This window comes from Athene cunicularia (assembly GCF_003259725.1).
Source record: "Athene cunicularia isolate RWA chromosome 1 unlocalized genomic scaffold, athCun1 chr1_part2, whole genome shotgun sequence".
Lineage (NCBI taxonomy): Eukaryota > Metazoa > Chordata > Aves > Strigiformes > Strigidae > Athene > Athene cunicularia.
In genome coordinates this window covers 74,937,400-74,963,927 of record NW_020799092.1, presented here as the reverse complement: position 1 = coordinate 74,963,927, position 26,528 = coordinate 74,937,400, and the positions used below count along the sequence as shown (strand labels likewise).

The following is a 26,528-nucleotide window of genomic DNA, read 5'->3' as shown; positions in this document are numbered from 1 at the left end:
TACTGCCAAACACAGGCTTTTCCCTGAAGTCTTTAGCATTCATTATCATTTTTCTGTAACTCATAACTTTTGATTTTATTTGATTCTCTATTCTCCCTCCATTAAGCTCATAACAATATTTTTATTTGAATTGCTCTTTTACCGCTGTTCTGATCCAATGTGGACTCTTAGTCAAAGCTATTGTCATTCTTGAGAGAGTTGTTGTGGCTTTTTAGCCTTATAATTAATATCCTCTGAAGAATGACTTTTTTTTTTTTTTTTTTTTTTTTTTTCCCCACACACTTGATTTTGCTTCCAGTGTTCTTATTTTTGAGAAACTACACTTTGAGATGCCATCTGTATGGTACTGCATATTGGTGGGGAATATTCTTTCATTGCCTCTTGAATATAAGGTCCTAAGGAGCTATCATCTTCCAGTCTAGTGAGTAACTAACTGTGTTGCAATCCCAATTTTAGTTACCCTGTGTTTGATGCAATGTCTTTGATGAGAGGAAATGATCATCCTTGCTGATGTCAGCGTATGTTCTCAGAACAGAGGCCCCTCCACAATAACCCGACATCTTTCTGCACTGCACTGATGGTTGCTACACCACAGCTCATTTTGTTCCGCCTGTTGATGTGATGCTCTGTAGCTATACCTCACCTGCAAGCCCTCCTGAGCGATGTTACTGAGTGCATTGATCCGTGTGCTTTCACAGTCCCTGGCTCTGACTCGTCCTACACCAGGTTGTGGTGTCTAGTGCAAACTGTCACCTTTGTCCTCTACTACATGTACCTAAAAGGGTTATAACCAGACATGGATTTTCCAGCTGTGTGAATTGTCCTCTCAAATGTAATGACAGTTAATCAAAGTCAAGTCAAAGTCCTAAGAATTCAGTTAGACTGAACTGTTGCAAAAACAAGTGGAAAACTTATTTTCTTCAGTCTTTCCCATCTTGCTGCCAGTTGCTGGCTACTACCACTTTTTCTTGCTGTTCTAGCAATTTTTCACCTCACTAGAAGAATGCAGCCTATCCCATTTGTACAGCTCCCTTTTCTTCTGAAATGTTGCAGTGCAGCAACCAATATTTTCTGTGTTCTTTGGTTCACGGCGTTGGAAGGATCTCTAAGAACTTTCCTTGCTTGAATTTTCCTCTTTTTCAAGTCTTCTCCAAAATCCATGCAGATCTGTGTAACCTGTGTTGTTCCATTTTTTCTAAAATGTGACATTAAGGCTTGACTACGACTCCATAATCCGTCTGAATATTGTCATTGCATCTTCCAGTTTTTCTCCCACAGTACTGCAGTTTGCTCAGGGTGTTGCACGGTTTTGATGTGTTAGGGTTATACATTCAAGGCATATGCTTTGAACAGCTGATTGAATCAGATATCTTCAGCAATCTTTTCCCAACCAATTCTTTTATGATTCTGTAATATCCCGTGATCGCTTTAAGTTCATACAAAAGAACAAAATTTACTTACACTGGTGTTGTTTTATTCATTTTTCGTTATGTCTGTATGAGGAAATCAGACTGTACGAGGAATGTTCAAATCTGCAAATCGTAGTTAGAAGAAAAGTGTATAATGTATAGTAATGCCATTAAATGCTATTAAGTGACACCCATATATTTCAGATACTTCAGACTGAGAAAATGTTGTATGTGATCCCTTCAGAAATCCATTCTTAGCTTGTTCCTTTTTTTTTTTCTTTTTTTTTTTTTTTTTCTCCTCTCATATTTTAGGAGCTACTGTTGAAACAATGCTGGAAAATATCAATATCAAGACAGATATGTTTCCTCCCTCTCCAATCAAAATACCTGATGTGCATTTCTTTTACAAGTAGGTAAAAAGTCCTGTATATCGGTACATCAAATTTCTTCATTTGTTTAAAGGGAAGTAAAACTGTGAGGGGAGATCTTTAATCTACCTTTAATCTTTATCATCTTAATCAGTATCTGGCTGATGTTGATTGGCATGTTGAAAAACATCTTATGAAGTCAACAAACACTGTTTACTCAAATCTAAATTACACTTGATCTGTAGAGAGTGCTACCAGAGCTTTGATTCCTCCAGGTGCCACTTCCAGTGTCATGTTCCTTTCCATAATTTCTCATATATGGCTTTGATATGTCCACTTCCCATTGCATATTTTCTTTCACATGTATTTGTGTTTAATTTGATGTTACAAAACTGAACTAACCGAGGTTAAAAATAATTGTTCCAATCTGCATAGTTACTAGTGTGCTTCTCCTATTCTCCACTTTCCTCCATAAAGAGAATACCTCAGCCTGGCTAAGAATCAGCTCAAAGATCACCTCATTTAGGAAGTTTACATGCTGGTGTCTTCATGTGAACGGGGTTTCTAAGCTTGGAATCTGGACCCTGTGGGGCTATTCAGCTTATTTTAAGGCACATACCTGTATTTGTTCTACTGACTAGCTCTCTAGTTTCTCTTGGCTTTAGTGATAGATCTTAACTGGCTATATATAGCACTTTAGATATTAGCACTTTATGCATATGTGAATACTTAAATTACATGTTTGATTCTGCAAACTGAACCCCACACCACTGACCCTATTTTGAGTATATCATGAACTTGGCTTATAATGTTTCTCATGGAATTAGGTCCATTTTTTGAATCCCCTTTGCCTTGTGCTGTTTCAGGACAGCGTGATTCTCAGACTGCTAGGCAAGGAGTGAGCCATCATAAACTCTCAGCAGACTAATACAACAACCACAACACCTGTGGTTCTCTTTTTTAATCATTGTATTCTGTTTTGTGGGCAGGGTTATTCCTTGATTCAGCAGAATTCAAACTAGCTAGAAAAACAGAGCAGTTCCTTGAGTAGCATCTCTGAGCACTTTGAGATTTATATGAAGGGGTGAAACCTACCTACTTCTGTTGCTCCTTTTTTTATTTCCATCTGACAAAGGCAAAAGTGCTGTGGTAATGGGTATTTCTTTAGCATTGCAGTTGCATGAATGGACAAAGACCTATGAAAGAGCAACAGGTATTTGCAGTAGTGGAAACATAGTACATTTCTCCTCTTGTTTGACGTTAGGTCTTCAACAGTGACAACCTCCTGTGAAAATGGCCGCGCAACTGTTGTGACAATGAGATGCAACCCCAACAAACCAGACCAAGGAGAGCTTTCTGTGCCCAGGTATACATGTATTTGTATTCTAGTAGTGACAAAAAGCCTTTTATCCTCAGGTAATCTTTGCAAAACTCATTAGTAATTTTAGACAAGAGCAATGAGAAACTCTCTCTCCCTCATTAGCCACCCAGTAGGTCTCACTCGTTTTTCCCAGATGAAGTATATGTGTGTCCATCACCTCCCAGCAGACCAACTGGTCTGTGTTTAGACTCTGTGGTGAGAGATGTTAGAGGTCAGGTAGGTTGTTCCAAGCTTAAAGCGGAAAGAAAATGTAGTGATGTTTTCTTATCTCCACTTCTTTATTTCAGTTCCTTGTTTTAATCTTTGGCCTCCTGATCAAAACGGCCTAGTTATGGCTTTGAGAGGTAGTTTTTCTTCCTTGATCTATAGCGGTGGCTGTGGACAAAGTGATTTTTTTGAAAAAGAGCAATCTGTCCTAGTAACTCTAAAATCTGCTATTGCAATGCTTATGTGAGCCCTGACTCTGTCAAAAAAAAGCATCTTTCTTCCAAAGTCCTGTTTATGGCTGCACCTGACAGGTTGCAGGGGGAAAAATAATAAAATAAAATAAAAAAAAAAAGTAAAAGAATTCTATTACTCTGTATCAACACCGTGTGATTCTTCAGAAGTTCCCTTCAACCCTTATAACCCTCCTCTTTGCCCATCAAGGCCCATCTTATTCTGTTTGGACCTTGCTATAAATCTGCTGGTCACCCTTTCACCCATGCTCCTTCCCAAAAGCTAAGTCCTTTTCCCAAAAGCTAACACTGTGAGAAGTGTGGGATCCTCTTTGGTCCCTGTCCCTTGGGACAGGTGACCCATGCTCTTGAATGAAGGCAGAGACATCTACTTCACAGGTGATGGATGAGCAATTCACGTCTGAACAACTTTGGAGAAGCTTACCCCAATTTCTTAGGGACCTGACACACTAGTTATGCTGGGAAACAAACCATTATCAGCTGCCATGTGAAAACCCTCCAGGTGTCCTTCTAGTGTTGTAGGTTAAACATGATGTGAGCTGTGTTAACTCACCAGTAGTGAGGGAGGAGAAACCGACCTTGCTTTTAAAAGTGTGAGCATGGGCAGAAATGGCACATGGCTGACATGATGTACCTTATCTCAGTTCTTTTTGATCTCTCCCTTCCTAGCTCCCTTTGGTTAGCTCAGCAGTCAGACAGCTATTTTCAAACAGTGAGATATCCGATACATGTCAAATAATACTGCATGTAACTCCTTGATCCTCCAGACATGGTGTTTATTATCACATGAAGGGACAGTATCAAATGAAAGAGGTTGAGGAGAAAAGGTCTGTCAATGCTTTTGACATGTACATTGAAAAAATGTTCCATAATCCATAGAGGACAGTCGTCAGTTATTCAATTCAGGATATTAGGGCTGTGGATTTTTCATTCCTTCAGATCAGGATGACAGTTTTCCAGATGATATAGAAAAAAAAAATTAAATCAATTTTTCTCTATGGATATATTTCACATTTACATGACCTAGCTTCTTGTGTGGACTTTTGGCCACTGCTGCTATTAGACCTGATGTAATTGTCAGTAACAAAAGCTGCGTGAATGTCCTGCTATTGCCAATACAACTTTCTTCTGCAGACTGAATGCAAAATAGGGTTATTAGTCTCTCTTAGACTAAGAAAAGCTGTTACCTCTTCATTAACTGGTGAACATCCGTCTAGTAATTAACCATGACAGGACAAGTCTATTCCATATGGATGAAATCACCCAGACAGCATTAGAACAATAGCAGGGACCAGATAGCAGCAGTCATGTGGAACAGTCACCCGGTGCGGGAGAACAGTGATAGAGGTGCTTGCTGGGCTAGCCCATGCTGGGGGAATGCTGGAGTAGTTCTTTTGGTCTCCAAGGCTTAGTTCTTTCTCTCCTCTTCATCGTAGGTGCATGAGTAGCACTCACTGCCAGGAACTAAACTGTTATTTCAGACCTTTGACAGCCTAGCATCTGTTTTCACTTGAGAAAGCGTTTTATGAACTGGGAAAAATTCTTCCCCCAGATTTTTCCATCTGCTGACTTGATGGATATTTACCCATTTGTTTTATGCACCAATCCCCAGCAGCAGAATGTGGAGCGAGGATGTGAACCCTAGAGTGTTTAATAAGTGATAACTAAGCTTTGCTCTCCTCCTAGCTCATGCCCTGCAGGGACCTGCGATGGATGCACTTTCTACTTTGTATGGGAAAGTGCAGAAGCCTGCCCTCTCTGCACGGAGCAAGACTACCACGAGATTGAGGGAGCCTGCAAAAAAGGATTTCAGGTACAGGACCCATGTCTCCAAGTCAGATGGGTTCATTTGGGTACAACTTGGACTCTGTTGAACTTTGGTGTCCAACTCAATATTTAAATGCAGGTAGAGTTGGGAAATCTCAGAGCAGGCTCTGAGATGGGTGGATGCATGTCTTATTGGTGAGGGGCTGTGTTGAAACACAGAGATATTTGTGCCAATGGCAGTGTGGTTCCTCGAGGGGAGCTGGCTTGTGCTGACTAGCTCTGTGGATGGGGATGTGAAGTCCGTATGCATTCATACATGCTGGCAAGTTATTTGTGAAGGATAGAGTGTCCAAAGGGCTTCAGTTCTTCAACAGCCATAAACATCAGGGGCAGGCTAGGAAAGGATTCCGAATTTCAGTTCAGAAATTCATCCTCCTTGCTTCCAGAATTTTTGCTGATGCCTTCTCTAGGCGAATATTAGGAAGTCCTTTCACAGGTTCAGAACTGTCCTGTTGATCAACAGCTCTAATGCAGGCACAACGCATTCACAATTGCTGTCCAACCCACACTGTGCCAGGTGAAAAGCAGTGTGGGAGAGGAAATCCTTTTGCTGTGCCTGAACCCTCAGGCACTATCAAGGGGACAATTGAGTAACTAGTCTGAAGACATGAGGTACATGTTTTGGTTTGCCTTCATTGAAAAGATGTCTAACCTTTCTACCTCAAGCCAGCTTGTTTTCTTCAACTCCAGATAGTTCTCTCTTTTCCTACAAGCGGCTCACTTTCTGGTGCTTTCGATTTTCTGTTTGAAAGGAAACCTTGTATGTATGGAATGAGCCAAAGCATTGCATTAAAGGAGTTCCCTTGCCAGAAAAAAGAACCAGCACTTGTGAAACAGTGGATTTTTGGCTAAAAGTTGGAGCTGGTGTTGGTGCTTTCACTGCTGTTCTGCTCATAGCCTTGACCTGCTATTTTTGGAAGAAGAATCAGAAGTAAGTACTGAAATTTCTTTTCCATATATAAGTAAGCTAAAAGCTTGATGTAGCGGACAGAAAGACATTTCATGGACCTGACCTTATGACAGTGTAATCCACCAAGCTGAGGTTTCTTCTGCAAGCAGTGGCTCTCAAAAATGCTAGTGAGGAAAATGTAGAAAATCCACAGTACTTTGTTATGGCATAATTTCCCAGCAGGAACTGTTGACCTTAGGTCCTGAAGCAACATGGCTCTCTCAAGGTCTAAAGACCAAAAGGATATCTCTGTAATCTAATTAGTCCCTTTCAGCTGGGTTAAAATAGGGTTCTTGCTTAGGTCTATTTTGCCAGGACATGTCTGGTACACACCCAGAAGATCCCTGCTTCTCAGACTGAACATACAGACTCTTTCCCATCCCCATTGTCCTCTGCTTCCCAGATCTCATGCCATAAGCTTTCAAAACATGATTCCACCTTCGTGGGATTTCATCACCCGGTAGCACAGCCAGCTTCACCAAATCCAGACTCCAGTATCACGGTCCTCACCTCTTGCTGCCTCCTACCACACACTGTTACACATCTCTCTTCTTCCCCATAACCTCCTTGGACAGAAGTGTGATGCAGATTCTGATACAGGCCGAACCTGCTGTTGCCCCAACCAGCACACAGTTTGCACTTCTTCATGCAGGAAATCTTCTTGACATACTTGTGGTCTTTTTGGAAAACATGTCTCTTTTATAAGGATAGAGGAATAATCTGGAGAGCAGGAGCTCGATGTATGGTTAATACTATTTTGGTTACACATTTTTAATGATTGAAAAGTACCTAATTTCCAGTAAATACATCTGAAGTAACTATGTGGAAGGACTGCAGATAATCTAAATTGCAAATGCTTTGAATATGGACATTTATAAAAAAAATCTATGCCTGTCTGGCTTTATATCTTCAGGCTGGAGTATAAATATTCCAAATTAGTGATGACAGCAAACTCAAAAGAGTGTGAGCTGCCAGCTGCTGACAGCTGTGCTATAATGGAAGGAGAAGATAATGAAGAAGAAATAGTATATTCAAATAAGCAGTCATTGCTGGGGAAGCTCAAGTCCTTAGCAACGAAGGTGAGTAGTAATTGCTGCTATTAATACTAGAAATAATTATTACCATTATTTATTGCTGGATGTGATGAGGCTTTGATGCTAATTTGCACAGTGCTTTGTGCAGCCTGCCATGCACGCTTCACCCGGTCCACAGTCAATCTGCTGAAATCCACAGGATGGATAATGATAAAAAATGTGGCAGGGTATTGGGTAAAGGCTCTCTTTTGCAGAGAAATTTCAGTAGCATTCTTTATTGTATGGGTGATTCCTAAAAAGAGTAGTTAATGGTGAGGGGAACCTCTCTGCCTGGATTCCTACCAGACACCTCCATTGCTGAGGCAAACACAGGGATTATAGATACAGAAAACTAACACTGGGAACACAGCCACCACTTGGCTGCTTACAACTCACCTGGGCTGGCTTCATGGCTGACTTGAGAACCATAATTTTGAGGGCTATAGGATGCAGTTGTAGAGGAGGCATCAGCTACAGTCTGTTACCCAACACAACAACCTCCTCCATTTCAGTGCGAAGCAACAGCAAAAAGCATTTTTTTTTCTGCAGCACACGTGATGTAGGCTGGTGCACGTCTGAGTTCATAGCACAAAGGTCTTTGGTGTCCTTTGAACATTTCTGAGAGGAGCAACAGAGGACCATCATGGTAGATCCTGCAGGCACTTTGGTCTTTATTCCAAATGCCTTGAAGACATTGGGAAGGGTAGTGTTGTCTTTAAGGGAGTCCAGGTGGGGCGTCTGTTATGATCAGGATAAAGGTGGATGACATTTTCTCTTTCAAACAGCTTTGCTGAAGTGGATTATTTGAAAATAGGAGGGTTTCTTAAAAGGTCTAATAATAAATTATTTTAAAAAGTCACTCTCTTGTTTCTTGTCCAAATAAGATTTCAGAATGTTGAATTTTGATCATTTTATTCTTGTATTCCTTTTTTGCCTTTCTGTGATTGAGTCCAGTGTAATTAAAACCCATGTGTCTTCTTTCTTTTCCCTTATTTTGCTCTTCTCTTTGTTCTTTCACTTTTTTTTAGTAGACTGGTGTCCTCTTTACATGCTGCCTGCTCCCCAGATCTCCCTCCTAGGAGAAGTTACCCTTACACAGCTAATATGCGGAACTTCCCCTTGACCCCAGCCTGACCATTTGTCTTGCAAAATCAATATTGTTCCTTGTGGAAAGGGGCAGAAACTCAATATTAATTCTTAATTCAATATTGAGAATATTGAAAATGTAAATAAAATCAAATCACATCAAATTTTGTGGTGGTGTTGCAAAAATGGAAGTTGATTCCATTTTGAATCCTATAGGGAAGGACTTTGAAATACTGATGATTTTTTTTTTTTTTTTTTGGCTGTGGCTGAGCATGATGACCAGTGCTGCTGGTGAGAGTCATTTTTTGCTGTATGCCTGATAAGTGTAAAAGCTTTGCTGACTCCATTTGCAGCATAAACAAGTGGCTCCTTCCTGATTAGAAGTATAGAGACAAGAGTGTGGGAGAAGAGTTTGGTTTTTTTTTTTTCTTTTTAAAGTAAGCTTTAGTACTTCAGTATTCAGACCACTTGAATTTGGACTCAAAAAGAGGTTTTTTGAGCAGGCTCCCTGAGTATTCTCTCCTTTTAAAACAAGCCTGTCAGATATTTCTAAGCTGGTTCCTTTTTTCCTGTTAGATAATCATAGCTGGCAAACTCAGCTTCCAGTACCTCATTAGCTTACTGAAATCTGTGTCCTGTATCCTTGCAGATAAATGGAATTTAATATATATTTCTCCAAACAACTGTTATAGGCTTCTGTTTTCATTTATGCAAAAGATGAGGAAATTCATCTCCTGCTGCACATGCATATAAAATATGGAAGAAATATATGGAGAAAAACAGGGGAGAAAAAGAGAAATGTAAACTAAGAGAGAAAGTAAAATCTGAAGTATCCTAACTCTATGTTCAAGCTCCAGGCAGTGGCATTTCTGTGAAGCAAAACATCTCAAGCTATTAGTGGTTTTGAGTACCCAAGGAATTAAGGGCTAGGCCTGTAATATAGAAAGAAATGATTGTTATTTTTAATGAGAATATAGGAGGTGAAGAATTATGAAACTACTTCACATTAAGGCTATTCTAGTTCCATCTGTTGTCTCCAGCATAACAATGCCAGGTCTATCAGAACAAGAAATATATAGTCTGCAGCAGAGTAGTGTAGGACAGTTTTCTCCTCTGCTCTTTCTCACATCTGCACTAGGCTGTCCTGATCTGAGCGAGACGGCTTTACAGATCAGATCATGAGGTTAGTTTAACATAGTTTCCAAACTGATTGGGTACATCAACAAGTACAAAAGGTAGGTACATGAAGCAAGAACCAGCATTTTCTGGTGAGTGGTTTTATTAGGGCTCCTTTATTCATTGGCTCTGCATGGACCATTGGGTTGTTCACACACGCAGTAATGCGTGCGTCCACACTTCTCACCCTGATGCCTTCTGGCCAGATGGCCTAGGCTGTCACCCAGCAAATAAAAGCAGAAAGCAAATTCAATCCTCCAGCCCTGATTTTTAAGATGGCAGAGGATTTGTAGACTGCTTTTGGAGATGGGATGGGAATCCAGGAACAAAGCAGTGGCGCACATGTTCATACACTTTGTTCCATTTTATTTGTTGTAGGAAACACATTAATAAGTAATAATAACCATAGATACGATTACCCTGCAATTCCCCATCTCTAATCACCTGTCCTATACTATGAAATGCAGACTTTCCCTGTGCCCTCTAATGTACCATGAGCAATATATATGGCATAATTTTATCGATTTTGCAAATTTTTACAGAATTAGTATTGTTATTAAATAATAAAGGGTCAAACCATGCACTTAATGAATGTGGTAGAAATAATGCAAAGTCTTTGACAAAGGCTGCTCTGGAGATATTAAGAGAAGAAGTGACTGTAATAATTGTTTGGAGTGAATTTGATGAATCCCAGTTGATGGGAACCTGTCTTTTCTGTTGCAGGAGAAGGAAGATCATTTTGAATCTGTTCAGCTGAAATCTTCAAGATCCCAGAATATATGAAGAATTAATGCTGCCTTCAAAGAAACAAACCTAATTTCTATTTTTACAGGACCATATTTTAAACATATTCTGGCACACATTGTAGTGGTGATCTTGGTGAGAAATGGTTGGCCATTTAGGAGAAAAGAAGACAGGAAGCAAACCAGAAAATTGGATTGCCTTACCATGTGATTGAGTACCTTGCCAAAAAAAGAAAGCAGATGCTTGGATTCCATATCGGGAGTGAAATTCAACTCAGGAAGAGATATACATACTGCAAATAACATGAATTTTTTCATTCACCTGGGAATTGCTTAGGCATGCCATATGATTTCTAGGTACCTTTCATTTCCTATCACTCCTTCTACACATATTCGTAAGAAATGATTTTCAGAGAGGCTCGAAACCTGCAAAGGTTGTGTATTGTCCTTTAGTAGCATAACAATGAGTCTCTTAGAATCAGAATGTGATTGGTACTCAGAATGAGCCTCAGGTGAGTTTTGAACTTTGTAAAATCCTTTTGAATTTAATGCTTTGAAGGGCTGGATGATCTGTGTTGGCCTCTAATACAAGAGGCATGGTGTGGCACCTGCAGGTTGAACCCATTCTGATGCCTAAGTCATGGTCATCAGTGTTGGGGTAAAACCTGTTGCAGTTAAATTTAAATGTGTTAACTGCTGCTGTATGAATTGTAGGTCTGGGCACATGAGTTTACAGGCAATAGCAGACCCAAACTATATAAGGAGAAGGAAAGTGATATCTACAGTGCAAGTCGCACTTGTCCCTCTCTGTGGAAGCTTGTTCTTTCAAGAGAGGTCATGGCAGTTTCAGTACCCTCCATTTGGCTGCCAATACGTCACCTTTCCCTTGGGTTGCAGACCAACAAAGCCTGAACTCTGGAGGTAAAGCAAGAATCTCTACTTCTGGAAATCGGGGATCAGCTCTGTCAGTTGAGAGGCTTATTAGAAATACTTGGCCACCTTGATTCCTGAACCCACACGAGGAATGAAGATGGATGCCCAGCAGAGCTGCACATGGGTTACGTACTTGCACAGCTCAGTATCCAAATGCTTTCTGCTGTCAGTGCAGGTATCTGCTTTGGAAGAAAGGCACAAAATTGTGCCTTGAAAACTGGAGGATAGGTGCACTTTTTCATAAAATCAGACACATTATAAGCATGTGATCTTCATAATAACCACTGTAATAATTTCCTGAAATTCCCATTGAGGTCAAACTCAAAGGAATCTGAAACTTAGGCAAAAAATATTTCAGTAAAATTATGCAAGACTTTTCTAGAGCCAGGAGAAAATGAGGAACGATTCTTGTATTGACCTCTGGTCAGACTCATATTTCCATTATAGCAAAATTATGTGAATTGTAGAATGCATTAAAACCAGAACAGACACATGAGCAGAAATGGTCTTTTTGCTGTAAGTAATAGAGATTTTTGATTTTATATGACTGAGCTAGATCTATCAATAAAAGAGGGCCCACTTTTAAGTAAAATTTAAATTAAAATGAATTTTCTGCATTCTAAATATTTTATTATACTACATATGTGGACAAAAATTTTATGAAGTTTAGATTTTTTTTTTCTTCTTTAGGAAAAATTCAGCTCAGTTATTTTATATCTCCAGTCAAAGAACACAGGCTTTACTCTTTTGATGGGAGATACATCAGGCATCTTAACTGAAGTGGTGTACATTTTTTGTTGTTCTTGAAAAGGCACTTCACTTTCCCAGCAAAGATTTTTATGGGGTATTGTTGAATGTATATTAAATACACATTCCTTTTTGTATATTTTGTACCATTGCACACTTATTGTACATTGTATTTGTTGTCATGATGTCATTTATATATGGTTGTCAAAGATGATATATGCTCACAAAGTAATTGGTTATGGCTTTGGGATTTCACTTCTTGGATCTTTTATGAAGAGGGTTTTTATGTTGTTGATTTTTATTCAACTAGTGTGCTGTAACATCAAAGATATATATCTGATGGACATTCATAAAATAAAGTCAAAATATATTTGAAATTTTAGACTTCAGATGTTTGGTGTAACTGCAGCCTTTCCTAAACATTGCAGGTCTGCAGTGGTGGCCAGAGCTTTTCACTGCCATCAAATTGCACCTGTCTACATCTCCTTTAATTTTTTCTCTTCTCTCTCCATATGTTTTCCAGGCCATAATTACAGTTAATTCTCCAGAACATTGTTTCTTCTTTCATCATTGGACCCATATCGCTGCAGCATCAAAATATCTTAATTTTTATTAACTATATTTAATTTGACAATACCACAGAGAGTTTGTTTGATTCCCATCTCTTTCCCTTTTAATTTCCAAATAAAGTAGAGAGTGGAATTTTTTTGTCAGCTCTGACAGACTTTGCTGTATGACCCTTCTCATCTCTGCTTCCAAATGGTTTGTCATGATATTGTTGACAATTCTTCCAGGCAATCTAATAGCATATCTGGTGCAATGCTGACATAGTGGGATACAAACCAATAGTGTAGACTTTACCTTAAAACAAGAAAATTGCATTTTCCAATAACTAAGCAAGTTAAAACTGGCATATGCTAGCTAACTTCTGCTATTCTTTTCTTTCTGTTAAAGAAATAGTAGAGAGGGGAAGTTTCCATTTTCCCATAAGAGGCAAATTTTGGAAGCTTTTAACACTTCATTAAGAAATCAGTTGTCTGTGACCTCTTCTAGTACTCTGCCAAAATTTACTTACAACAGCCTCTCCCTTTTCTCCCACAAGGAAGCAGATCAGAAACTTATTTGATGCCATAAACCAATGTGAATCAGTCTGTTATGTGTTCACTCGATTAAATGGAATGCATTTTATTGCTGCATTTGCATGCTTTTCTTTGAAATCTGGAGTCAAGCAACCGAATCTCTTTGAGGATTAAGCACATTTTAGTGTTGTCTGTATAAATTATTGGCAAATTAGCACAATGTTATTGTCTCAGCTTTTGAGAGTGCTTGCTAGTGGGGAAATGTGCAAAGAATGTATTCTATCTTGGCTCTGATTATCCTGGTTGATGTTTGTAATGCATAATGTGATTGATTAAGAGTCTAGGTTTTGAAAATGAAGTGTCTTAGACCCACCATGGGAAGTTACTGGGTAGCTTCAAGGAGCTGTCATCTTTGTTCAAAGGAAGGATTTAACTATTTGCTCTTGAAAAAGAGATTCTGGGACTCTTCATTAGTAAAGGGGAAAGTTTGCAGTTTTTGTCTTGTCAGTCCTACCAGAGCCAGTAGTACCCATAAAATCAAGATACTTGATTATAATCAGACAAGATAGCAGCAGATGTTGTCATTTAGAAGCCAGTGGTTGTTGACTCATCTCCAGCAGTGGCCAACACAAATTCTTCAGTGTAAGAGTAAAAGCAGCTACAAGTGGTGCTGACACACCAATAGGGATGGCATTTCTTCCTAAGCAAGGAATGCTGCTGGTTGCTCCAGATCATGAAGCATGGAGGCCCTAAATATCTACCTAGGCAATGTAACAGAATGATAACCTCAGGGGAAATCTTAGGAAATTCTGCTTATCTTTGGTGGTGTTCTCTCTTAGTCTTTCCCCTTGCATACTTCTATCACTGGATCCCCTTGTTTTTATTTCTGGCTGCTTTTGAGTGCTTGTGAACTGTGTTTCTTTGGCAAGCACATAAAGAGATATGAGCAGAAATAATAAGAGGTCAGGCTCATCCTAAAATATACAGAGTGTGTCACAGTGTATGGTGACACCCCAGTCACGTGGTTGGATGTGTCCACCCTGAATGCAGCAAGAACGAGGGAGACATAAGAATTGCGTTGACCATAAACTGCTACTGTGTTTTGGTTATTTCTCTGTATATATAGAGGTGGACCTCATCAGGAAGAAAACTCTAAGGTCCCATGTGCTGTGAGGCTGCTCTAACAGCACCTGAAAGCCAAAGTGAGGTTGTATGGATGTGTGTTTGCTTGAATAAAAGACATGCAAAGAGTGACTTCTGAGAGTTTTGGTGTTACATGCAGCCCATTCCTGTCCTTGTCTCCTTCCATGTTCAAAATGGCAACGTACTAGAAAGTCATTCTCTTTAGGGGAAACTTTCTCTCTTTTCCAGCTGGTTGTAGGCAGTGGTGAGGTTGTGATCTGGCTTGTTGTTGTCTCTAAAGGAGGGGTAGGTTTGTGTAGGAAGTGGCACTGCTAGGGAGAGAGAAACCCCTTCCTGACCCTGCCATTTCCTTAGATGTAGGAGAAGCAAGAAGACTGGCACTCCCCAGCCTTTGCTTTCTACCCATCCCCTTCGTCTTGCAGAAATAACCCAGCCTGGCCTTGGCCTCTTCTTGCAGTGACAAAACTCAGCTTTTCTTATGTTGCTGAGAAGCTTTGAGGTGGCTCTGGATAAACATCTTCTGCCTTTCATCTTGCAGACGGCAAGTATAGATGAATAGGCAATGACTTCATGGACATCAGACTGTGTGTGGTGGTGACTTAAAGGTTTGTTTGGGTCTCCCTTACTCTCAATGTACTAATTGGTTGAAAGATTGCAGTGGAAACCTCTTTAACCAGAGCTGAGATTTCTGGGTGGAGCCAGGATATTTTTGACATTTTTTGCTGATTTTGGGGATTTGTTTTGTTCAGGTAAAACATGGTATTTTTAAATAGGTTTTGATCATTTTTCAATTTGAAAAGACAATTCCTTTTGAAATTTCTTTGGCTATGACTGAAACCAGTTGTGTTCAATTAATTCAGGAAAAATTATTACTTGAAGACAAAATAAAATGTTTTGTTTTACCACACAAAATATTGGTTTTGCTTTCAGACTTCACTCGAGACTTAAAAAAGAAACACCTCTCCTACAAAAAAAAACCCAAACAAACCCAAAACACCATAAAGCAAGAACAAGGACAAAAAACTTCCCAAATCTTATTTAGATTGACCTGTGATGCTTTTTGAGTCTTACTCTTCTGCCAGCAAATAAATAAAAAGTGAGCAGTTTTTCAGAAACTTTTCTGCACTCTTGATTTATAGCAGCGAGCTAAGATACTTTGAAATTACGACCTCTGAGTGAAAAACTAAACTTTTCTGCAGTCTCCCGTAAGGCACCATAGATGCTGCGTTAAGCCTTGCTCTAATCCCCGTCATTTTCCCCCAGTTGTCAGTGTGCAGGGCTCAGAGCAGTGTGATGACTCTTCAAGCTCACAGCCAAGGTACTTGGGACTTCCCTCCATCGTGTAAGGAACCATGACAGGATCCACTGTGCTTTGAGGTGCATTACTCAAATCTTTATATATGATGGGAGCAATAAAGACACCAGAAGAGGTTTATACTCTAAAGTCAAGTTTGACACAAATGGCAACAAAAAGTATAAACTGTTTTAATTAGAGAAACCAAAATGATGATGTGAGACAACAGCAAAAAGAAAAATAAAATCCTTTTCTCAAGCGATTTTAATGCCAATATGGTGTGCAAAGCCTCTGACAGACTTTGACATTTTCCTTTTTTGTTTAGCTGTGTTTTGAAACTAGATTACTTGAATCATCAGTCAATACCAGATAATCTGCATCCCTGGACACCCAACAGAAAGTTGTGAAAAGCTTTCAAGACATGCTGGGAACATTCAGTGGGGCTGGAATGCCATAGCTCCATGTGCTGGTGGGTTTTTTTTGTGTGAAAAACCGACATGCAAGTGGCTTTCAAGCCACCTAAGTATTCAAAGTGTGTTCAGACACAGATGTTGGGTCATTTTCTCAATAGTGCTATTGAAATGAATGAAAACTCTGGGATAGTAAGATCCTCACCTGCTATAAATTAGCTTCAGTGATGCCAATTTAGATTTAGGGTTGGAATTCATCTGACACAATGCCTTTATTTTCAGTGCAGACTTTGTGATCTGAGCAAGCTGTGCTAGCCTTTATTTGGAGAGATTCATTTTAGCCTAAATTAACAGTCTGAGATAAGCCAGGGGAATTGTGCCTACTTCCCTCCACTGAGTACAAAGGGAGAAGGGGTTGACAATCTTATATGTAGCTATTTATACCGTAGACTATGAATGTTAGGTGAGGTGGATTTGACCCTGATTGTTGCTTTCCATAGAAATGGAGAAGAAATTCTCATTGGCTTAGACATTTTTTAAGAGCTGCTTAAAGATAATGTAGATGCAGGGACATAAGCAATATAGTTAGATATTCTGACATTTTGCCATATTGTGAATAGCCTCTTAATCCACACGAGAGCATCCAAAAGTCACATGAATGTAGCTGCCCAACTTGAGATGCTTGAAGCTGTCTTCATTTATAAAGTAAGATTCTCAACCCGTCAAAACATGGCTCCTTTGTTGTGCATCAAGGTCAGAACCAAGCCTGAAACAGTAGGTGGTACAGAGCTTGTAGAAAGAAAGAAGCTGAATGCAGAGCTCTGCACATAATGAAGGCTGAGCAATGCCTGCTTTGGGGAAAGTCACAGGAATTTCTGTGCGAGACAGCTCCGTGATGCAGAGGCTTAAATGGCTGCCTGTGGAGCCAGTTACAGAAGTGCTGACATCAAGAGGTCTTTGCTCGTGGACATGTCGCTGTCCAGAAAAATTACTCATCTCTCTGTGAGTAGGAATTTTAAGAACCTGCATCTTTAGTTTTTGTATTCAAAATAACAGCTACTTCCCCCGTCAGTTCAGCCCTAAGGACTTGCACCTTTCCAGAAATGTGTAAAAACTTCTGCAAGTACAGAACTGGGCTCCACAGAACTTGTACATCCAAGAGTATGTATCTCTAGCGTCTGCCTTTCAAGCCTCAGTGGTGTTACCTTTGAAGTCAATGAGAATTTTGCTACTGACCTCAGCTGAAATGAGATCAACAGGAACAAGCCCGTAGGTAAATTTGCCCAGACACATTAATCAAAGGTGTGTTTGTTTCCTTAATGACTTTTTGGACCTGGCAGAAGGGAGGATTTCGGGTTGTTTCAATAGAGTGAGGGCGGCTTTAAGAGTGCAGTTATAAAAGCCAGACTTTAAAAGTATTTTGCAATTGTCTGAGTAGCTGGTATGTGTGTTCTGAATCGTTTGATTTGAATGCAAAGGTCACCCCAGGGACGTGTAAATGTCTCCTGGATTTCTCTTTTTTTTTGGCTTTTTTTTGTCTCCATTTCTGTGGTGCTCCAATTACCTTTCACAGCGCTGTTGATGCAGGTAAACTGAACCAGCTTTGTTTTGGCTGGAGGTATAAGACAGTTTTAGTTAATTTTCTGACAGATTTTATTCCATCTCTTTGCCAACCTAATCTAAAATCTCTTTGGTTTTTATATGCTACCAATATATTGTGTGCATGACAGCATTAAATCATGCCAAATGAGTGAACCAGTGATCAAAACTTTTTTCTATTATCTCATTGAGATGCAATTAGACATTTTCACTTTTGAAAATTACCCTACATTTTAATAAAAAGAACATTTGAGGTGTCTTAATAATGTGCTTTTTTTTTTTTTTAAAAAGTAGAGGGAATTTATACTTGACCCTGGCAAAGCATTCATTGTAAGAACTTATTATGTGATATGGATTTTGTAACGCAGGCACAGACCCATACAGAGATATGTGTTTGTACATACTAGTACTGCAGATTTTTTATCTTTTTTTAACTTATCCTGCTGACTAGAGAAATGTAATGACCTTGAGGGAGGAAGAAACAAAAATGAAACCATGCTGAAAAACTTTTATCTTTTTATTATTGGTGCCTTTACATTAATACTGTTGTTTTGTGCTGAGAAAACCAAGCTGTTACATGTAAGGTAACTGTAATATACAACATAGAAATGCAGTCTAAGTTAATTACAACAAGGAGCTACAAAAAAATTTTGTAGGAAAGAAGTCACCTAACATTGCAACTCTGCTTGCAACAAATCACTCCCTTACTTCAGGACTATGCACATTGTGAACCATGGTTATTTACATGTCCCTTATGACCATTAACAACAGAAGGGCTAAAATCAGTCTAAAAAGTTCCAGAACATCACTATATACTGTACAATCCTCAAAAATAATTTATTACACTGTTTCTAAAAAAGGTACTAATTTTGTTGTGATTTCTTTTGCTTTCTGGTGTTTTCCGGAGTGCACAACATGTGCAAAATTTTACCTAACAGTCTAAAAACTCAAGAACTGAACTGCAATTCACAATCACAGAGATGAAGTGGTGGAGTCCAGAACTTCCCTTCCATTGCAGACAGTTGGTACATACATGCTAGCAGATGCTGAAAGAGAAAGAGAGGGGAAAATCAACTGACTTCAGGGTGGCAATAAATCACAACACACAGGATTAGAATTTATGTTGATTTGGATCATCTCAACTAATTTAACCAAGATGCCCAATTAAAATCTCCTTCTACGACAGGGTGACCTGCTTATTGGATGAGGGAAAGGCTGTGGATGTTGTTTACCTTGACTTTAGCAAGGCCTTTGACACCATTTCCCACAGCATTGTCCTGGTGAAACTGGCTGCTCGAGGCTTGGATGGGCACACGCTTTGCTGGGTAAAAAACTGTCTGGATGTCCGGGCCCAGAGAGCTGTGGTGAATGGAGATAAATCCAGTTGGCGGCCGGTCACGAGTGGTGTCCCCCAGGGCTGGGTGTTGGGGCCACTCCTGTTTAACATCTTTACTGATGATCTAGGCGGGGGAATCGAGTGCACCCTCAGTCAGTTTGCAGATGACACCAAGTAGGGCAGGAATGCTGATATGCTTGAGGGTGGGGAGGCTCTGCAGAGAGACCTGGACAGGCTGGAGCCATGGGCTGAGCCCAACTGGGGGAGTTTCAATAAGGGCAAATGCCGGGGGCTGCCCTTGGGCCACAGCAACCCCCAGCAGTGCTACAGGCTTGGGGAGGAGTGGCTGGAGAGCTGCCAGTCAGAGAGGGACCTGGGGGGTGATTGACAGCCGGCTGGACAGGAGCCAGCAGTGTGCCCAGGTGGCCAAGAAGGCCAATGGCATCCTGGCTTGTGTCAGCACTGGCGTGGCCAGCAGGGACAGGGAAGGGATCTGAGCCCTGTACTCAGCACTGGTGAGGCTGCCCCTCGATTCCTGTGTTCAGTTTTGGGCCCCTCACTACAAAAAGGACATTGAATGACTCGAGCGTGTCCAGAGAAGGGAACGGAGCTGGTGCAGGGTCTGGAGCACAGGTCGTACGGGGAGCGGCTGAGGGAATTGGGGGGGTTTAGTCTGGAGAAGAGGAGGCTGAGGGGAGACCTCATCGCCCTCTACAGCTCCCTGACAGGAGGGTGCAGAGAGCTGGGGATGGGTCTCTTTAACCAAGTAACAAGAGATAGGACAAGAGGGAATGGCCTCAAGTTGCACCAGGGAAGGTTTAGACTGGATATCAGGAAGCATTTCTTTCCAGAAGGGGTTGTTGGGCGTTGGAATGGGCTGCCCAGGGAGGTGGTGGAGTCCCCATCCCTGGAGGTGTTCAAGAGTCGGGTTGACATCGCGCTGAGGGATCTGGTGTAGTTGGGAACTGTCGGTGTCTGGTTAATGTTTGGACTGGATGATCTTCAAGGTCTTTTCCAACCTATACTATTCTGTGAAAAGTCACTGTATGTGACGTACTGTGTCAGCAGTGGATCTGATGGAGGTACTGCTTGCACCTCTACAAGGTGCAAGATCTGAGACTGAAGAATCTGCTGGAGGAACCTGATTTCTCTTTGCTGACTACTGAACACTTCTTCAAGAAGTGCCTGAATAATTAAATTCTTTTTGATTATTCTGCGCCACTGGGTCTCACTTTATAACACTTTGCATGGTAGTGTGAATTAATATAACTAGAGTGGTGTTAAGATATCCCTGTAGAATAAAAAGTGAATCTTTGGATTTTTCATGTTTTATTGGCAAGAAATGCTAAGGTCTGATCCTTTGAGCTTTCACATAATTGAAACGAACATTCCTGAAATATAACATATGCATTTTTAAATCTGGGAGAGAATCCACCTCTGCATATTAGGGCCTTGCGTTGATCTACTTTTTAATTAAAAAAAATATAAATTTCTAAGTATATGATGGATGAAGAATTTTTTGAATAACTCAATTTGAAAGCAAGATTATTTCTTGTTAATCCTAGATTATGTTCTGGCCATAATACCCTTAATGTCTAGGAGCTCTGGATCAGGATTCAGTATGCATCCAGAGGTGAGTGGCAGATTCTGATACCTTTGTCTGCGTTGCCTAATATTTTATACAACAGGTTTGCATTGCTTCAGTGATACAAGATGACAATTGACTCTGAGTATCAGAATCTATGTCTAAATGTATTTGTATTTTGACTGTAGGGTATATTACTATTCTGCTAAAGACTACGGGATTTTAATTTAAAAGCAAGCTGGTTTGTCCATCTTTGTTAAAATTATCCACTGGGCATTAGGAATGTTTTTTCAGATACTTTGTGACATCTCTGCTTATGGCACCACAAAGCTGTTTTTTGAAAGATGCATTAGGTTAATGATAACAGTGACCCAGAGAAATGTGATGCCTTCATCAAAGAAAACACACGGCAAGCAATGACTTCGTAAACTCAATCATCCAGTGTAAAAAGCAATTTATGCAGCTGACAAGGGCATGCTCAAACTTCCAAAACTGGTACTGGCTACACTCTCAGCTGCAGACTAGTTCTTTAAGGATGGTCAGCATTATTTTCAGAATAAATATTTTTTTCTTCAAATCAGCTACTCTTTCTAATTCTTTCACTCACTGAATAAATATTTCATTGAAAACAGAACTGCTTTAAGAAGAGAAATTTAGAGGTACCCATTGGACAGACCTAATACTTAGAGGGCAGGACATATTCCTGACTGATAAATAAGAGAGCCAAGAATGAGCCCCATTGGAAGATGGAGTTTGATCTCTCACAACCTGGATATGTGTTCTGAGTCACATACATGAAAACAGTCACTGTAGATAAAAGGTCATAGGGTATCATGTCTATGACTTTGTAAAAATTACCAGGTATTGTATTCAGTTTTTTACTGGATGTAATATAACAGCACACTGACTGAAATTTTCATTATTGTTGTTATTTTTATGTCTACTTATAGTTGGCAAATAGAAAAATCAGTACTGCTTGTGAGACCTGATTCGAAACCCTGTTCTACTGCGGTATGACTACAGGCAAAAGCAATTTTTTTTTTTTTTTTTCTGTCAACATCAGTCACCCACCCAAGAACTTTTTTAGCTTCAGGTTTTTTTTGAAGTCCAACACATTGAAGAGCATGAATAGCTCAAATACTACGGTAACTGGGTCAGGAGGATGTCAAAGTTGGACAGAGAAATACGGTGGTAGGTGAGAAATGAGTGGCCTTGCCTTTTGAGTTCTCAGGCTTCCTCCACAGCACTTACCTCTCTTGTAGTGCTGGGAGGCAGTTATTAACTCTGTTGGGTGGAGTAAAGTACTCACGCTAAGTATCCAGCTCTCTCTGAGACAGAACAAAAGATCTTGCTTTTTCTTACAGACCTCAGCAATGTTAATCGCTGGCCCTGCAGGGTTCTGAATTTCATGTTGTATCTCATAGCAGCAGCCAAGGGGTTTCCTGAAGTATTGCTGGATATGCTAGAGATACTTCACCTCCATTTTGCCTTGTATTGAGGTCAAAGAGAAACGTGTGACATGACCAGAAGCCTTGATTTGGCTGCAATTCATGCTTTTGATCTCCTCTTTCCTGGCCATCCCTAATTTTGCTTAGATAATCCAAGGAAAAGAACCAGAGGTAAAATGCAAGGGCCCAGCACTGCCATGGGCACCTTGCAGCACGCCTACATAGTCATGAACAGGCAGATTCAAACTTGCTGTCTGCATCCCACTTCCTCTACTTGTGCTCACAGCGGAACAACTGTGAGTTAATCATGTATAAAACCCATATATCAGGGATAGTTTGGAGTAAGGGCTGGGAAAATAAATTCCAAGAGAGAAAATTTAACAGTCTGGCTATAAAGAGTAGCTTCAATTCTTTTTCTTACCCTTTTCAGGGACACATGGAAGAACTCAAGTCTGTGTGCAGCTGTGTGTAAAAGCTCAGCCTGAATCATGTAGGAGCTTAAATCAGACCTGAGCTCTCTGGGAAGTTTTCTAAGTGCTGACCTCCTACCTTATGGGGATACCTCTGCCAAACCAATAAAAAAGGCCACGGGAAACCTGGAGAACACCTTGGTGGCAGAAACACTGAAGGCGAAGTGGAACTTACAGCATTCTGAAAAAATGTGAATTTTCAGATTCAAATAAATGTGTATGGATATATATGTTTCAAAACATGCTGTATGCCTAGGTACATACATATCCTGACCACTTTAAATCTATATTCTTTTGTAGTCCAGACCTCAGCTGTCAAAATGATCAAAGCTTGGTGCCACTAAGACAAGTTTCCTTGCTTAGAAGTCAAATATTCACCTCTACTTGTTTTCTGCAGAGCATATATTAAAGACAAGTTGGTGTATTCAGATGCCGACATGAGGAGCTCTCATGACCACTACTACACTGCAGCTTATGCGGTTGGCCATTGACTCAGGTGCCCCCTCCACTGTTCAGTTTAAGGATGTAGTTGAGATGCAACTTTAGAACTAACAACACTGCCCAAGAGCACCATGATGTCCCTTACCTTTTCTCATAGTGTTTGGCCAGATTTCATAGTTCAAGGAACTCTGTTCAAAACTGTCTGTGAGTCACTTGCTGCTCATGACCATGACCATATTCATGGCATTAATGACTGATGGAGTGAAGAGCTGGTGGCAGTCCTGAGATGTAATGGAGGTGGAAATCCATGAAGAGGAAAACACTGCCCATTTGAGCAATTTGGGTAATCCTGTTCTCTAAAGCTCTGATAATGAACAAGAAATGAATTTTTGGATGTTGCTGTTACTAGAATGCCCTGGAGCTAATTTTGATCAGTTTCATATCAAGCAGTTTCTGACTGATGAAAACACCATCAGACCAAAATAAAACCAAGATGACAGCCCCAGGATTGATGAAAGGAATATTTTAGACATGGATTACCAAATCACAGAATCATCTATGTTGGAAAAGACCTTGAAGATCATCTACTCCAACCATTAACCTAACACTGGCCATTGGAGACTTATAAAAAAAAAAAAAAAAAAAAAAAAAGAGAGAAAATTTATTTAAAATCATTTACAAATAAATGGAAGGGAGTAAGGGAAAATTTTCCTTCTTATAAATATTTGCACTATGATAGACAGTGAATTCTCAGTATATTTTTCCCAAATAATTGTCCTGGATGGAAACTGTAGGGATTTTTCCATTGTATGTGATGGACGTTTTAGTCCTACTTGCAGGTCCATCTTATGCCATGGTCTGAAAAGACCAACAAAGACAAGCAGCCCTTATTCATCTAGGTGTAAGCAGGAAAAGCAAATGACCGCAACCACCTTTCTAAAGTAAGAAGTAGCAAAATATTGTAAGTCTGGATTTTTATGCTTTCCTTAATGTCTTAAAACTATTCACAAACCTGAAGAAGTAGGCTTTTAATGGAAAGATCTGCATGGAGGATGTCTTTCAGTTGCATACATGCTTGTGCACACTCATGTATTATCCAGCCATTGTCATAAAAATACCAAATTCCAAAATGCAATCCTGTACAAAAGTCTCCATGAATCAAAATGGTTTCTGACTCGGTTTATTCCATAGCATGAGAGAATTAAAAAACTTAGAAAAACCACTTACATGAAATTCATAAAGGATCAAAATAATCTTACAGGACTTACCATTTCATCAAGGGACCAAACCTCTAAAGGTTATTAGGGATCCATTGGTCTTGCAAATCCAGCCCTTTTGAGAGTGCTCACCACTTCGGTCACTTAGGGCCATCTCATCTCTCTTGGTTTAAATTTTCCAAAACAGCAAGGAAATTTTGAGTTTTGGTGCCAAGGCTGGATGCAGTCCTGACTCTGATGAGATGGGGGATGAGTAGAGCCACATGCCTGCTCTCTTGTTAAGGGACCCTTGGCATTCATGATCCAATATGGTTTGGGGTGGGAGAACCAGAGATGGCTGGGACCCCTTCACCTCCTAATCCCCACCACAGCAGGGTCCCAAGTTGCTTCTGTGTTCTGTCTGAAATCTGAAGTGCCAACAGTTTCTAACCAATTTTGAAATTTAGGTGATACTCAAAAACCTGAGTCTAGGTTAGCGTGAACTTGCTGGCAAGCTTTGCTCTGCGTCCCTCCTTTCCTCTGTGTCGTACTCCTTGCCTCTTTACAGTTGTAGCGTGCTTTTCCAATTAGCTTTCCAGGTTAGACATGCTGTCCACATTGCTCTGTGAACAAGGTACTGTGTGCTCCTATTCTTGACTAGTTAAGCTCAACAAGGGAAAAAAACCCAACAAATATATAGGTGACCTAATATTTTTTATTTTAAACCCAAAACAATCTTTGTGCAACTCGCCCAGAAAAGGAGCAAAAGCCTCAAAACAAAAATTACAGACGTGATTCTGCTTGGGATGAAGAAATTGAAGACGAAGGACAGGAGAGAGGCAGAGCATATGAGCTGTCCTTGCAACAGAGCACTGATTGTTTCTCCTGTCTGTGGCACTTACAAAGGGCACTGCTCACACTCTGCATACAGACACAGTTTATGGCATCCCTTGTATGTGTTTGCTGCAGACTTGGAGCCTTTCCTTATAATGCATGCGATAAGAGCCGTTGAGAGCATGCTGCAGTTTGGCCCAGGTCCTGTCGGTGTGTCATTTTGACAGGAATACTCCAGGGCAATCTGTTCCTGTCGTTGCTGCGAGAGTGACAGCGAGCGACAGGTTTTAGTTGCTTTGTGCAGCAGGCTGGAGTCAGAGCCCGCTGAAAGCTTTCTGCTGACTTCAGTGAGCTTCAGAGCAGGCTCTGTGCTGATTCCCATGGGAGGGGGATGAGTTTTTCTCTCCAAATACAGATGAAGTGATGCTTCCACTGGGTACAAAGCCCAGACTATAAAGCGCTTTTTGTTGCTGGTAAAAAACCTTTTTTGTCTTTACCCAAACTCACCACAACCCCACATCCTTATAAAAACATGGCAGTTTTGTTACTTACACTGGGAGTAAGTGGTCCCGGTCCCACTGACACTGAACCTGTTGAGATGGAGTCTGTGAGTGACCACGTTCTTCTGGGGCTGGAAGAGGATGATGTGCACCTTGGGCGCGAACAAGCAGCCCAGCACAACAAAGCCGCTCAGACTCACAGAGATGCACATGGTGGTGGTTTGCACCTAGGAGAGAGTGGGCGCAAAGCGCCGTGTTTCAGTATGGAAAGCTCTGAAATGCAGAATATTAGAAGCATTATCATACAACAGCAGGAACCACTGTCCTGGGAGTTTGCATTGGTACAGGCTGGTTTGAACATCTGTCGCATCCTTATCTTCCACAGTCCTGGGATCATACGAGTGAGGGGCATGGTGCTCATGGTGCCCTGTGTCTCTGTGTATCAGGGAGAGGTTGGCTGTGTTCTCCCTCACTTTAGTACAGAAAGAATAGTTCTGCTTTCTTTCTCTCATCTCTCATGCCCTTGTTTTCTGAACTGATCAGGAAATCCTCTATAATGCCTGTCATGCAATATCTAAGCAAAGCTGGCTACAGTAGGAACCAGCTTGCCCATACTTTTTCTGGGTTTACATTAGATGCCTCATGCAAAACATCCATTTGAAAATCATTTTAGTCTCCAGCCTCAATACTAATCAGAGAATTTGAACAATCCCTTGCAGTAATATAGATGTGATTTGGAATAAACATGAAAGCTGGTGACATTTGTCAAACTGGGCCTGAAAGGTGCCCTGACTTTGAGACATAAGTTTTTGGGGTCAGAAATTAACTGTTTGTAAGACTGCAGGATTTTAAAGTTATTCCCTTGGGGATTTGTTAGTGTAACTTTTTTGGCACCTTTCTTTCTTTCTTTCTCTTTCTTTCTCTTTCTTTCTCTTTTTTTCTCTTTTTTTCTCTTTTTTTTTCTTTTTTTCTCCTTTCTTTCTTTCTTTCTTTCTTTCTTTCTTTCTTTCTTTCTTTCTTTCTTTCTTTCTTTCTTTCTTTCT

The 26,528-nt window shown here is 40.4% G+C and overlaps 2 protein-coding genes across 8 annotated transcripts in view; one reads left to right on the top strand and one right to left on the bottom strand.

Moving 5' to 3' along the window:
• The window catches only part of KIAA1324L (KIAA1324 like), a 50,644-nt gene extending 38,105 nt beyond the window's left edge, over positions 1–12,539 (top strand). For both annotated transcript variants that reach the window (XM_026862461.1, XM_026862451.1), the window contains 6 exons: positions 1,722–1,818; positions 3,042–3,143; positions 5,303–5,429; positions 6,196–6,374; positions 7,306–7,471; positions 10,451–12,539. In XM_026862461.1, the coding sequence (XP_026718262.1) occupies positions 1,722–1,818; positions 3,042–3,143; positions 5,303–5,429; positions 6,196–6,374; positions 7,306–7,471; positions 10,451–10,510 (731 nt within the window). In that variant the 3' untranslated portion in view covers positions 10,511–12,539. The remainder of the gene's footprint in view (positions 1–1,721; positions 1,819–3,041; positions 3,144–5,302; positions 5,430–6,195; positions 6,375–7,305; positions 7,472–10,450) is intronic.
• Positions 12,540–18,171: 5,632 nt separating this feature from the next.
• The window catches only part of GRM3 (glutamate metabotropic receptor 3), a 96,127-nt gene continuing 87,770 nt past the window's right edge, over positions 18,172–26,528 (bottom strand). For all 6 annotated transcript variants that reach the window (XM_026862403.1, XM_026862408.1, XM_026862395.1 and 3 more), the window contains 2 exons: positions 25,538–25,712; positions 18,172–18,721 (listed from right to left, as the gene is read on the bottom strand). In XM_026862403.1, the coding sequence (XP_026718204.1) occupies positions 18,648–18,721; positions 25,538–25,712 (249 nt within the window). In that variant the 3' untranslated portion in view covers positions 18,172–18,647. The remainder of the gene's footprint in view (positions 18,722–25,537; positions 25,713–26,528) is intronic.